This window comes from Puma concolor, chromosome A3 (assembly GCF_028749965.1).
Source record: "Puma concolor isolate L17-30 chromosome A3, mPumCon1.1.hap2, whole genome shotgun sequence".
Classification (NCBI taxonomy): domain Eukaryota; kingdom Metazoa; phylum Chordata; class Mammalia; order Carnivora; family Felidae; genus Puma; species Puma concolor.
The window spans coordinates 114,182,823-114,194,690 of record NC_141669.1 but is presented as its reverse complement, the minus strand read 5'-3'; the positions used below and the strand labels follow the sequence as shown (position 1 = coordinate 114,194,690).

The 11,868-nt window shown below is 55.8% G+C and overlaps 1 protein-coding gene and 1 long non-coding RNA gene across 10 annotated transcripts in view; one reads left to right on the top strand and one right to left on the bottom strand.

The window, feature by feature from the left end:
• Positions 1 to 3,276: 3,276 nt before the first annotated feature.
• Positions 3,277 to 11,686, top strand: LOC147582703 (uncharacterized). The gene is made up of 2 exons (XR_015249432.1): positions 3,277 to 3,758; positions 10,581 to 11,686. It is a non-coding gene; the product is annotated as an uncharacterized LOC147582703 (long non-coding RNA).
• HM13 (histocompatibility minor 13) overlaps positions 6,531 to 11,868 on the bottom strand; it is a 38,855-nt gene continuing 33,517 nt past the window's right edge. For 4 of the 9 annotated variants that reach the window (XR_015249428.1, XR_015249429.1, XR_015249430.1 and 1 more), the window contains 3 exons: positions 9,772 to 9,857; positions 7,843 to 8,045; positions 6,531 to 6,995 (listed from right to left, as the gene is read on the bottom strand). Coding sequence is in view for 5 of the 9 variants with exons in the window: in XM_086701915.1 (XP_086558041.1) it covers positions 6,893 to 6,995; positions 7,899 to 8,045; positions 9,772 to 9,857 (336 nt within the window). In the remaining 4 variants the exon portion in view is untranslated. The remainder of the gene's footprint in view (positions 6,996 to 7,842; positions 8,046 to 9,771; positions 9,858 to 11,868) is intronic. The other 5 variants (XM_086701912.1, XM_086701913.1, XM_025931737.2 and 2 more) reach the window with 2 other exon arrangements.

Below are 11,868 nucleotides of genomic sequence, written 5' to 3'. Positions count from 1 at the left end.
AATCCAGGGTGATTAGCGAAGAGTTGCTGAGCAAATTGGGAGAAGCAGGTTTTCGGCTTAAAAAACAAAGATGTCATCAATTTGACTGGAGCAGAAAGGACTGGCCAGTGCTTGGAAAGGAGGCAGGCGGTGGAGGAAGATAAGGGTGATCAGAACAACCCCAACAGTGACCAGTCACCAAGCACCCGTGTCTCACGGGTGGGAGAACTGAGGCTTCATAGGGACCCACGCAGAGGGGAGCACGGACCACAGAAGGAGACCTGGAACACAGACCCACACACACGTAGGCAGGAAGAAGGTTGCAGAAGTTCCTCCAAGTCAAGCTTTTCCAAAAACCCTTTTATAAGCCTAGACACTCTCCCAGTCATGCACGATCGATCTTGCTCTCTCTCACACGCACACCAGGGCAGGCATTTGCTCACAAACACACACCCTTAAACACAGCACAAGTACATGTTCACAGACGCAACCAGGTGGAGGCACGTCTACAAAATGACGCGTGTGTCTAGTGTGCCTCCACCCCCTCTCCCCCATTCCAGCTGGGGTGCCCCAGCTGGCCCTTGGGGGAGCCCGAGAAGCGGTGGGCATCCAGCTCTTAGCAGCAAGGGTGGGCACCTGCCTGCGGGGGACAGGCACGTGGAGGCCTTGAATGCAGAGCCAAGGGGCTCATTCTTCTCTGGGTTTCCTTCCGCTGTCCCCGCAGGGCTGCTCCCAGGCGGGCGTGGGGCCGGGCCACTCCACTCTTTAGCTTTGGGGAGGGCAGGGCCCAGAGGGGAGGAAGGGCTCACCGCAGATCCCAGCGGGTCTCATCCGCCACACAGGGGTCTGCCTTCACATGCAGATAGCCTGTTTGTCTCACCTGGTCTGCCTTTAAATGACAAAAAAGGTTGGATGCAGTCAGGCAGGGCATTAGCTGAGTTGACAACTGACCAAAATGGGAAGGGGAAGGTTGTTAACTGTGGAAACAAAAAAAGATGTCAACATAGATGCAGCCTAGATATAATTTGCGTTACAAAAAAGACATAATGAGCATTAAAAAAAAAAAAACAAAAAACAAATCTGAAATCTATGTTAAAGTATCAACGGCAGGCAATAATCTCTGGGTGGCAGGAGTATGCTGTTTTCCCATTTTTAAAACACATATTCTAATTTTCTACAGGGCATGGATGCAGCTTCTGGATAGTAACAGGTTTTTGTAAATGATTGTTTAATGGCATAAAAAATGACAAGGAGGTGGTGGCCTCATGGGAGCCCAGAGCTTGGGCAGGCTCTTGATTGCAGGCGGGCGGTGGCTGGTGCCTTCTCTTCTGTGCCTTTATTTTCCTCATCTGTATAATGGAGACTCGCCACATGGAGGGCGATGTGAGCTTTAAGGGTGTACTGCATGTAAACGCTTGGTGCTCGGGACACAGTAAGTGCTCGATAAAGGCAGCTGCTCTTCTTATTCTTCCAGTGAAGGTTTTCTGCTTACACTGCCAGGGTACAGTGTCATCTGTACTGCCCGCAGGGAAGGGTGTGCACGAGTCCCCTAGGCTGACTTCCTGTGCAGGTTCACACGCATAGAGATCCGCCCATGTGTGCACACCCAAACCGTGCACATTGCACACACGTGGAACATCACGTACATGCGCAAAGTGCATGCAAACAGGAGCCAGACCCTTGGCCCAGGGCCCCTCGGTGGGCGGTGCTGACACCCTCTCAGTTCTCCACCTCCAGCACCCTTGTCCCCGATCCTTTCAGCTGAAAGTCGCTGGAAATCTAGGCTTTTTCCTGGCACCTCACCAGGTCCAGGGCTGCTTCAGGGGTCTTAGGACATTTGTAAGGGTGAGAGTGGTGTGGGTTGAATGACCTCCAAGCAGGGGTGCCCGGGTGGTTCAGTTGGTAAAGCATCAGACTCTGGATTTCGGCTCAGGTTAGGTCATGATCTCAGGGTTTGTGAGATTGGAGTCCCACATCCGGCTCTGTGCTGACAGCATGGAGCCTGCTTGGGATTCTCTCTCTGCCCCTCCCCTGCTGGCGTGTGCACTCTTTCTCTCAAAAAATAAACATGAAAAAACCCCCAAAAACCTCCAAGGAGAAGGACAGAGGTAAGTAGAGCTGGGACATCTGGGGTTGTGGCCCTGCTGTGCTACAGAGGGACATCTGGATGAACTTGGGTCCACTCTCTGGCCTGCTCTCGTCTATTCATGTCCATGGCCCTTGCCCTAACATCACTATCACTGGCCTGTAGCTCCACACCTGGCTTCCTGACCTCCATTTCTAATGCTTAGAAAGGACCATGTCACTCCCTTGCTCGGAATCCTTCCTTGGATCCCCACTGCCTCCAGGATAAAACCTACACTCCTTGGCCTGGCCTGTGGGACCTGCTTACCTTTCCTCATTTCTTACTCTTTCTCACTCTGCTGGCTCTCTCACTCTTTCTCACTCTCTCTCATCTGGCCCCTCTGCTCAGACTGGATCTCTCCTGGAAGCTGTGATCTCTCCTCTGTGTATTTGACTTGGAGTCCAACAAATTGTGCAAATCACATCCTTGCCATTTCCTAGCTCTTCAGGACCCTGGGCAGGTTTCAGACCCTTCCTGAGTTTTAGATGCCTCCTTTGCCAGAGGCAGATAATAGTTAGTATTTCTTTCTGCTGAGGTTGGATTTCTTTTTATTCTCCATTTCATTTGTATTATTTCAATTGTATTTGTTTTTGAAAAGTATGTTCACCTGGCTCAAAATTTTAAAAATACAAAATATACAAAAGAATACCAATACAACAGAATTTTCCTCCCAAGCTGACCAATTCCTTTTTATCTTTCTGGCCCTCAAATTTACCCCAATGATATCTCTTTTTACACATCTGGTAGATGCTTTGGTAAATATCATCTATGGAGGACCTATTACGTGTGCTTCCCGTGATGATTTCACTTAATCCTCACAGCCACGCACGAGGTAGATGGGGAAACAGGCTCAGAGACAAGAAGCCACTTGCTTGAAGCTATACCTCTGGTAAGCGGTGGACTCAAGGTAACGTGTGTTCGTTTATGAAGTGCCTACTATGTGTCAGGCCCCTAGGGTACTGAGTGTCCTCATCTTTCGGTTATTGGGCCAGGTTCAAATGGTGGCGAGGGCGGCTCAGCCCTCTCAGAGTTGGTATTCTAGTGGAGATGGCCCATCACCGTCACCCCATTTCCCGGGTAAGGGAACAAAGGAACAGAAGGGCAAGAAACTGCCCCGTGTCATGTGGTGCTGAGAAAAGAGCTAGGAAAAGCAGACCCGTTCCACTGGTGGGGAAACTGAGGGCCAGAGAAAGGGAGAGGTTTGCCCAAGGGAGTTCAGGGACCACACCCGCTGACCCGACACCACGCTTGGCCGCTTGGCCCCTCCCCACAGGGGGCGGCCCCAGGTCGGGCCCCGCCCCCGGCGCTCGCGGCCGCGTCCCTGGCAGCCCGGGCGGCCGTTTCCTGCCTGCGTCGCTGGGCGGGCGGCCGGCCCATCTGGCGGCCCCCAAGAGGCGGCGCGGGGAGGCGGCCCAGACTCGCTGGAGCCAGGCGCCGGCCCGCGCCCCCCGCCCGCCCGGAGAGCCCAGGTGTGGCCGCGGCGGGGGTGGGGGTGGTGCCTTCCTTCCCGCTCGGCCCTTCCTGACGCACCCGCGGGCAGGATGCGTCCGCCTCCCAAGACCCGGCCTGGAATCGCGGAGGGAGTCCCAGCGGTGGGAAAGCCGGCTGGGGTCGGAGCACCCCTCCCCAGTATCCACTCCTTGTGAGACCCCGGGTAAGGCTTGCCCTTCCTTGGGGTGGGGCCCAGTCTTCCCACGTGTGCAAGGACAGATGAACTCTGACCTCTTGGATCTCGAAAGCTCTCGCCTTGCCTCTAAGGGACCCCGGACAAGATTGTGGAAACCGGAGGCACCACTCCTGCCGCAAGTGTTGACATTATTCACTTTTTCAGCCGTTTCAAGTCTATTTCCCCATCACAGTTTCAGCTCGGGGTGGGGGTGGGGGGGGGCTGACCTGTGTTCCCTGCTGTGCCCACTGACTTGACCGGTGCCCAGCTCATTCCTGGTGCTGAGCTCTGACAGGGTTATCTCAAGGCTTTAACCCCAGAGATTGGAGCGGCCCTGGGAGGGTCTTACCCATTTCACAGCTGAGGAAACAGGACAGAGCGGGCAGGCCCCTCCAGGCACAGGGTGGCAGCCAGCCCTGCTCCGCCAGATGCTGACCCTCTTCTCCAGCGCCGCTCCCAAGGAAGGGAACCCGGAATCCAGTATCCTGATTTATGTCAAACAGCACCTGTGGTGAACACCGTGGTCTTGGAAGCCAGACATCCTGGGTTCAGATCCCCCCCTAAGCACTTCATGTCTCTTTGCTTCAGTTCCCTTTATCTGTAAAAATGATGGTACTACCTTACAGGGTTGTTATAACGATCACATAAATGTTTTTAAAATACATAACATCTTGCTAGAAACATGTTAAATACAAAGGAAATCGTATCAGGGCTCTCAGCAGGGCTGGTCCTCCCCATTGGAGCCCCCTGCTGCCTACTGTAGTCAGGGGAAATGGGAGGCCAGAGAGGAACACTTCCTCTATCAGGGACAGAACTTGGGGGTTTTGGAGCAGTTTGTTTCCCAAGAGTCCACCCCTACCCCAGGGTGAGGCTGGCACCAGGCCCACCCAGAGCCCTGCCCAGCCACCCGCCCACCCCCACCTCTCCCGCGTGCAGGCCCAATCCGTGCCCGGCCTGGTGCCATTTTTCCATGGGACTCTGGCGGTGGCGGTTCACATCTGGAGTCTAGACTCGGAGGCTCTGCGGGCCGGGCCTACCGCCCGGGCTGGGCCACCGCTGCCCGCTGTTTGCTCAGCTGAAGCTGGTTAATTGGAATTAGAGTGGCCTCTGCGGTGCCGGCTGGCCGGGCGGGCCCTGGATGGCCGCTGCCGAGGTCTGTGGAACATCTGGCCGGGCCAGGACGGTCATTAGGTGGCAGGCGCCCGGCGCCACTGCCACCTCAGCCTCCGCCGGGGGCCGGCGGTGACTCAATGAAGCCTTTGTGGGCCCTGGGCCGCAGAGCCAACCATGCTGTGTGCCTGGGCTGCCTGCCCCATCTGCTGCCCTCAGAGGGGCCTTGTTCCAGGACCACACGGCCTCCCCTCTGGAGGCGGCAGGAGCCGGCAGAGATCCGAGAAGCCCCTGAAAGGGACCCCATGGCTGGGAGAAACCTTTGAGATTTCCTACCCTTCCTTTCCTTCTCTGTAGGCCCAGAGAAATTGGTCGGCTGTCTCAAAGGTGCCCAGAACAGCAGTCAGTGACGCAGGCCCAGGGTCTAGAGGGGAGCTGCACAGTCCTTAGGAACTTTGGAATTCAGCGTGGATTGCTTGAGGTCATATCCACCTCTGTGGGCAACCCACCTCAATTGTCTCATTTGCACAAGGGGACTAATACTAGCACCTGGAGCCTAAGACGGAAATGAAGTGAAATCCCGTATGGAGGTGTGATTACTATAGAGATACTTCTATTCTCTGCTCATACTTGTCTTCTGGCCACCTCCAAACTGCCTGGAAGCCACTGTTATTTCCAGCCTTTGAACCCGAAGCTTGGGCAGGAGAGCTCTGGAATGGGAGTTGGAGGCCTGAGTCTCAGACTGGTGGTCACCCCCTCCCACTTGTTTCTCCACCCAGTGACCCCGCACCAGGCAGGTGGAGAAGGGTGGTGCCCATGCCTCGCCTGGTCCACTGGAGATTCTCCTACAGGTCTGGGCTGCTTACTGTCTTCAGCAAACTTTGGAGAAACGCTGGCTCTGAGATCTCCAGCTCTGGGGCCTGGATCACCTCCCAAAAGCACTGGGCCTCCTGTCCTCCCACTCCAGCCTCTCAGGGCCCTGGCCCCTGTGCTGTGAGTGGCGTCAATGTGGGGGTGGGGTGGGGTGGGTGGCTTCTAGCAACAGCATCTTCCTGGCCTTGCACAGTCATTGTGGGAACAACCCTGGGAATGAGCAGAATAGGAATGATGGGGGCTTGATCTCCAGGGTGACCTAGAGTCCAAGTGCTCTCCAGCTGAAGCCATATGGACATCAGGCCCAGAGAAGCAGGCTCCTGCCAGCATGGGAATAAAATTTAAACTCATCCCTGGGGTCCATGAGGCCCTGCACATTTCACTAGCTTTGCAGATACTGGTCCCCTTGCAGAGTCAGGTCGGCTTTTTGGTACTTTCCTTGTGGACTTGCTGGGATGGGTGGGTGACACATAGAGCACCTGTCCCACAGCCTCATAGCCCCCAAATGTTGGAGGAAGTGGCAAGGAGAACTGAAAGGGTGGGGGTGGGGGGGGGGGGGGAATGAAGGCAGGCTCGTGGGCCCCCTCTGCTGGCTAGAGGGTATCCATGGGAGGCTGAGCTAGCCAGGCACTGGGTGGGCACCCAGGAGTATGGAAGGACCTGGAGGTCGGGGCCTCTCCCCCAGGTTGTGAGAGTTCACAGTCCCCAGGAAGGGGCTTGCAGGGAAGTTTCTGGGTGGGAGGGTGAGAGCTAGTAAAGTCAATGCAAGATGCTGGGTGCAGAGAACCCCTCCAGGGGCACAGTGGCCTGCCCGGGCAATGGGATGAATTTTTAATGTAAGGCAAAGTCAGTCCACAATACAAAAGTCTAAAAATCAGACCCACTTTTCCCACCTGGCCTCTGGGAGGGTGGGGGAGTTTGGGGGCTTCCTTTGCCTGCAGGGGATGTGAAGGGGCAGAAGAAGGCCAGAGAAGGGGGAAGAGGGAATCAGGCCATGGGAGGCCCTGCTGGAGGGATCCTGCTGCCCCCGCCCCTCTCCCGGAGCTGCCAGGCCTCCTGCGCCCTCTGCCCGTGCAGGCCTATGCTGGTCCGTCCCCGCCTGCCTGGTCTGGCCCTCAGAGGGTCAGACACCAGCCGCATCATTTCTCCTTCTTCTCCAGCCCCTTCGATGCCGAGGCCTCTGTTCCCTCTTTGGATCCCTCTGTCACTGCTGCTGGATCCTTAGGATTTGACTCTTCATAACTGACCAAAAAACAAAACAATAAAAAACAACACCTTTAGAGGAGGCGGAGGGCAGAATCTCTGGGCCCCGCCTCCCCACCATCCCAGGAAAATCCCTGGGCACACGAGGAACACCAGCCTGGCATCCATGGCCCAGCATCTTCCAGTACTTGGCCCTGGCCCCACTGTATGCCCTCCTCAGACAGGCTGCTCTCTCCTTTCTCTGTGCCTGGTGGTGCCACGAGGTGGCAAGGGCAGTGGCAGATGGAAGAAGGGCTGGTTGGGCTTGGGTGGACTAACTTTAAGCTTCTTGAACTTTCCACTGGAGAGAGTGGGGAAAAAAATGGGCAACCAGGACGAGGCTATGGAGATGGGCTGCTTCCCAGAGCACATGGCAAGGGTCAAACAACTCAGCCCCAGGGGTGCAGGCAGTTAGGGGATTGCTCTACTGGCAAGTAGCAAGGTGCCACTCTCGAAGGCCACCACCCTGGCTTAGCTCTTGCTATGGGCGCCCTTTATTGAACAACTGAGTTCACACCAAGGATAGTACCTGTATCTCTTCCCCAGGTGAACCCCATGAGGCAGGAATGTGCCCACTTAATAGATGAACAGAGCGAGGCTCCGGGAGAGGAAAGTGATCTGCCCAGGGTTACATGTAAGAATATCTACTCCTGGACAACAAGGGCTGTACTGTTCGCTCTCTCGCATGAGCCCCACGCTACCGGTGAGGACAGTGAGGTTCTAGAGCCCTGCTCCCGGCCCTGAGGCTGGGTGTAGTGACTGCCTCATGGCTGTGGAGGTGCCACTTGCTGCCTGCCCCTGGCAATGCTCCCTGCCCCGTACACTGGAGCTGGGATGTCTGCCCTACCTTGGGCCCCGGGGCAGTGGGGGGAAGCGGGCAGGTGGACACCCGCCGGGCATTACATGGCGCTGGGATTCTGCGGGCGCCGGCGGCGAGGGCCAGCTAGCTTCTGCTGCATGGAGTCGGCCAGGCTGGCTGGGGAGCCCGAGACTGTGGGGAAGTGGGTAAGTCTCGGGGTGTGAGGCAGGATTTCCGCTGAGGACTCGTAGCTGTGTGAGAGACAGAGAAGACAGAAAAAAGAGATGGAGAGGAAAAGACGGGGGAGGACAGAGACTTCTCTTGCAATGAGCAGGGAGCAGAGCCGTGTCTTAATTTTGTCTTCCTCTGCACTTTTGGACTCCGTGGAAAGAAGCCGGAATTACTAGGAGAATAAAATGATGCACCCGTACAAGGGGACACTATGCAGCTGTGCAAAAGAGCAAGGATGCTCTAGATGTGCACGTGCTGCTGCAGAAACGTCTCCGAGACTACCGTGGTGTGAAAACCCAGATGCAGAATGCTCGGAGAGGGCCACCGGCTGTGCAGGAGCGTGCACGCACACACGTGCTGTTAGGAGCAAAGTGTTCTCGGAACGTCTATGCGACAGAGCTCTGAGATGGCTGGGGTGTCAGGGGGTTTTCCTTTCCATGGCTATGAAATTTGGAGCCATGTGACTGTGTTACCTATTTAAAAATAAACAAGTGAATAAAAAAAGAGAGAGCCTCGTAAGGGAAAAGTAAAATAAAAGGTAAGGTGGAGAATTAGGGAGAGATGGAGAAAGAGAGAGACCACCTGCTTTTTCACCTTAACCAGAGGATATCCTGGGGGTGGGGGCAGAAGGGCTGTGGAGTGCCTAAGTGGTAGAATATGCAGGGGAGCCCAGCACCGAACAGGTGCCCTGGCTGTGGATATTCAGAGCTTGGCCCAGCGTGGACACAACAGGACTGGGACTGGCGGGAGGGGGTTACCCCAAGGCAGGGGGGTGGCTGAGAATGGATGGGCCAGAGGGTGAGGGCAGGTGCTAAGCTCAGACATCAGATCCCACCCCTGCCCCCAGATCTGCCTCCAAGTTCATCCCCCAGCCTTGCGTGAGTCCACAGGGCTTTGCCCGGCGAGGAGATTCGGGCAGGCAGGTTGGGAGCCTGGGGCTTCTAGGCAAGACAGGGAGGGCAGAGGCAGGTACGGGGGAGGGGGTGAGTCACAGGTTCCCCTGCAGGCAGCCAGGTGCACAGATGGCCCTGGCAGGCACTCGAGGGACAACTTGGAGGCCAGGCAGGTGGAGCTGGGTGGAAGGCCCCCGAGTGGGCAGCTTCAGTCGCAGCTGGCAGCTATTTCTGGGTCCCTGGCAGGCGGGGTCAGTGGTGCTGGGGAACAGACACCTGTCAGAGTCACGCAGGCCTTGGGGTATGGGTGGGGCTGTGCACAGGGCGTGGCAGGTGTGCGTATGGCCACGGGGAAGGGGTATGTGTGTGAGTGAGACATTTGCTGAGACAGAGCTGTGGGTCAGAGCCATTGAGGCGGCTCAACAGGGACTGACATTTGATTTCCAACCTGGGGCACCTCCCACCACACTAGGATCCTCCCTATTACTCACATGGGAAAGCTGAGGTCGGGGAAAGGAAGGACATGCCTGAAGTCATGTGGCAGAGTCAGGCCGGGAACCCAGGGCTCCTGACAGTGGGGCAGCCTGGGGGGAAACTCTCCCAGCCAGTCCCTTCTCAAGACCCAGCAGGCACCTGGATGTGGGGGCTGCCTTCCCCTGGCTCTCGGCCCGAGGAAAGGTGCCCACTGGCGCCACAGGCCAGGCACCCACATGCTGGCAGAAAGGACAAGAGGTGGGCTGGTGGCAGGAACAATGTTCCCCTGGAGACGTGTACAAGCAGCCCCGGCAGGCCCCACTAGCTGCCTGCAGGTGCACCTGGGCCATGCGGACGTCCGCCCCCTGCCCTGCCTTACCTGAACATCTCTGTCACTTCTCCCTTGGCCAGTGCCACCAGGACGGGAAAGCCGATGCAGGCAGGGACCAGGTATAGAAGGGCAGGCTATGAGAGAACAGAGGCTGGTGACAAAATGCTGTATAGGGTACCTGCTCAGGGCCACGCCCATCACTCCAACCCTCTTCTGGGAGCAACTGAGGGACAGTGGCTGCCCAGGTTCCCAGAGCAAGTCAGTGGCTGGGCCCTTACCTGGGGCTCCTGGCTCTCTGACCAGGCTGCTCCTCCTTGGGAGGGAATGCAAGGAACCCAAAGAAACTCAAGCATGCAGGGCTTTAAGGGTCCCCAGGAGTCTGGCTGGCAGTATCCTAATCACCTGGGACATCAGGTTCAAACAAACAACCTCCTGGGTGGGTCCTAGTCCCAGAGACTAGGGGGGTGGCTGAGAACAGATGAGCCAGAGGGTGAGGGCAGGTGCCGAGCTCAGGCTTCGGATCTCACCCCTGCTTCCCGAGTCTGAGGGTGGAAGTCTGCGTCCTTAACAAACATTCCAGGAGGTGTTGTTACAATAACATGACCCAGGCAGTCTGGCTCCAGAGCCTGTGTGTGGAGACTCCTGCTGAAGCTGGGTTTGGAGGGCAGGATGGAGCATGTGCTGGACACACTATGCCGAGCTCAGCCTCCCAAGGAACACTTCAGCCCATCTCCAATTCCCTATGACCATCCTCTTGTTCACAGGAGGAAGGCTGAGGCTTCGGGAGGACAGGGGACAGCACAGGCCTCAGCTATTAAATGGTAAACTGGGGACTGAACCTATTCTTTTCCCCACAGCATCCGAAAGTTGGACATTACTGCCCAGCCCTCCATGACCACCAATGCTCCCAAGGGCCTGAAGACCCCATGAGACGTGACCCCACTTCCTTCTCCAACGTCACCTGACCTGCCCTACTCTGGCCACAATGACCTGATTTTGGTCCTCCTTGTCACCTCCAGCCACAGGACCTCTGCACCGGCAGTTTCTGCTGCCTGCGATGCTCTTCCCACCTTTGCCTAGACTCCTCCTCCTTGGACCTCTGCTCAGTTTTATTTCTCCGGGGAAGCCTTCCCTGGCACGGAGCCAGGCCCCCTTGTTATCCACTCTCAAGGTCCTGCCATGCCCTGCAGCATTCTCTGGCAATGTGGAGTGGAACACTGCTGTATCATTGCAGACTTCAGCCTCTCTGCTGCTAGGCTGTGAACTTCATGGGGGCGGGGTCCACGGCCATCTTGGTCACTGCTCTATTCCTGGCATTTCAGGAGGAGGCCTGGTAAATCCTAAGCAAGCGGCTTCTTCATGGGTGCTCGCAAAGTTAAGAGGGTGTCTTGTAGATGTAAGGTGAGACCTCACTCCGAAGGGGAAGCCAGCCCCTGCTCAGAGGACAGGACTCCAGAGCCCCCCAAGCCTGACCTTCAGACCATTTCTTGGCACCTGCCACGCATGGGTCATGTACCACACCGCTTCATATGTATTACTTTTGGAGCTAGTAACACAATCTGAGTTCTACAGACGATGCTACTGAGGTTTAGATAAGGAGAAATGACTCACCCAAGGCCACACGAGGTGTGTAAATGGCTGAGCTTTTCTCACTATATTAGGTGTTTGCTGAGTCAGGACTTGGGTGAGTTAGGCTTTAGGCCTTTTGGAGAGCGATAGAAATGACAATGACTAAAGTCCACACCAAAACCTGTGAAAGGCAGCCACAGCAGTACTCAGAGGAAAATCTATAACTCTAGGTGCATTTATTAGAAAACACCAAAGACTTGAAATAATTTTAACTTTCAAGTCAAGAAGCTGGAAAAAGAATAAAACACCAAAAAGTAGAAAGCAAATAAGGAAGGCAAAAAGCAGAAATTTGTGAAACAGAAAATGAAATAAATACAAACTTAATAGAATTTAATTCCTGAAAAGATCTCCTTATACTTTACAGATGAAGAGACTGAAGATCAGAGGAGGGAAAGGACTGCCCTAATCACACAGCTGGCCAGGATGTGGCTCCAGGTGCCTCTGTCTCTAAGTCACCAGCACCAGGCTGGGCAAAGTACAGGGCTTCCCGGGGGAGGGTGGAAGAAGTTTGGCTCC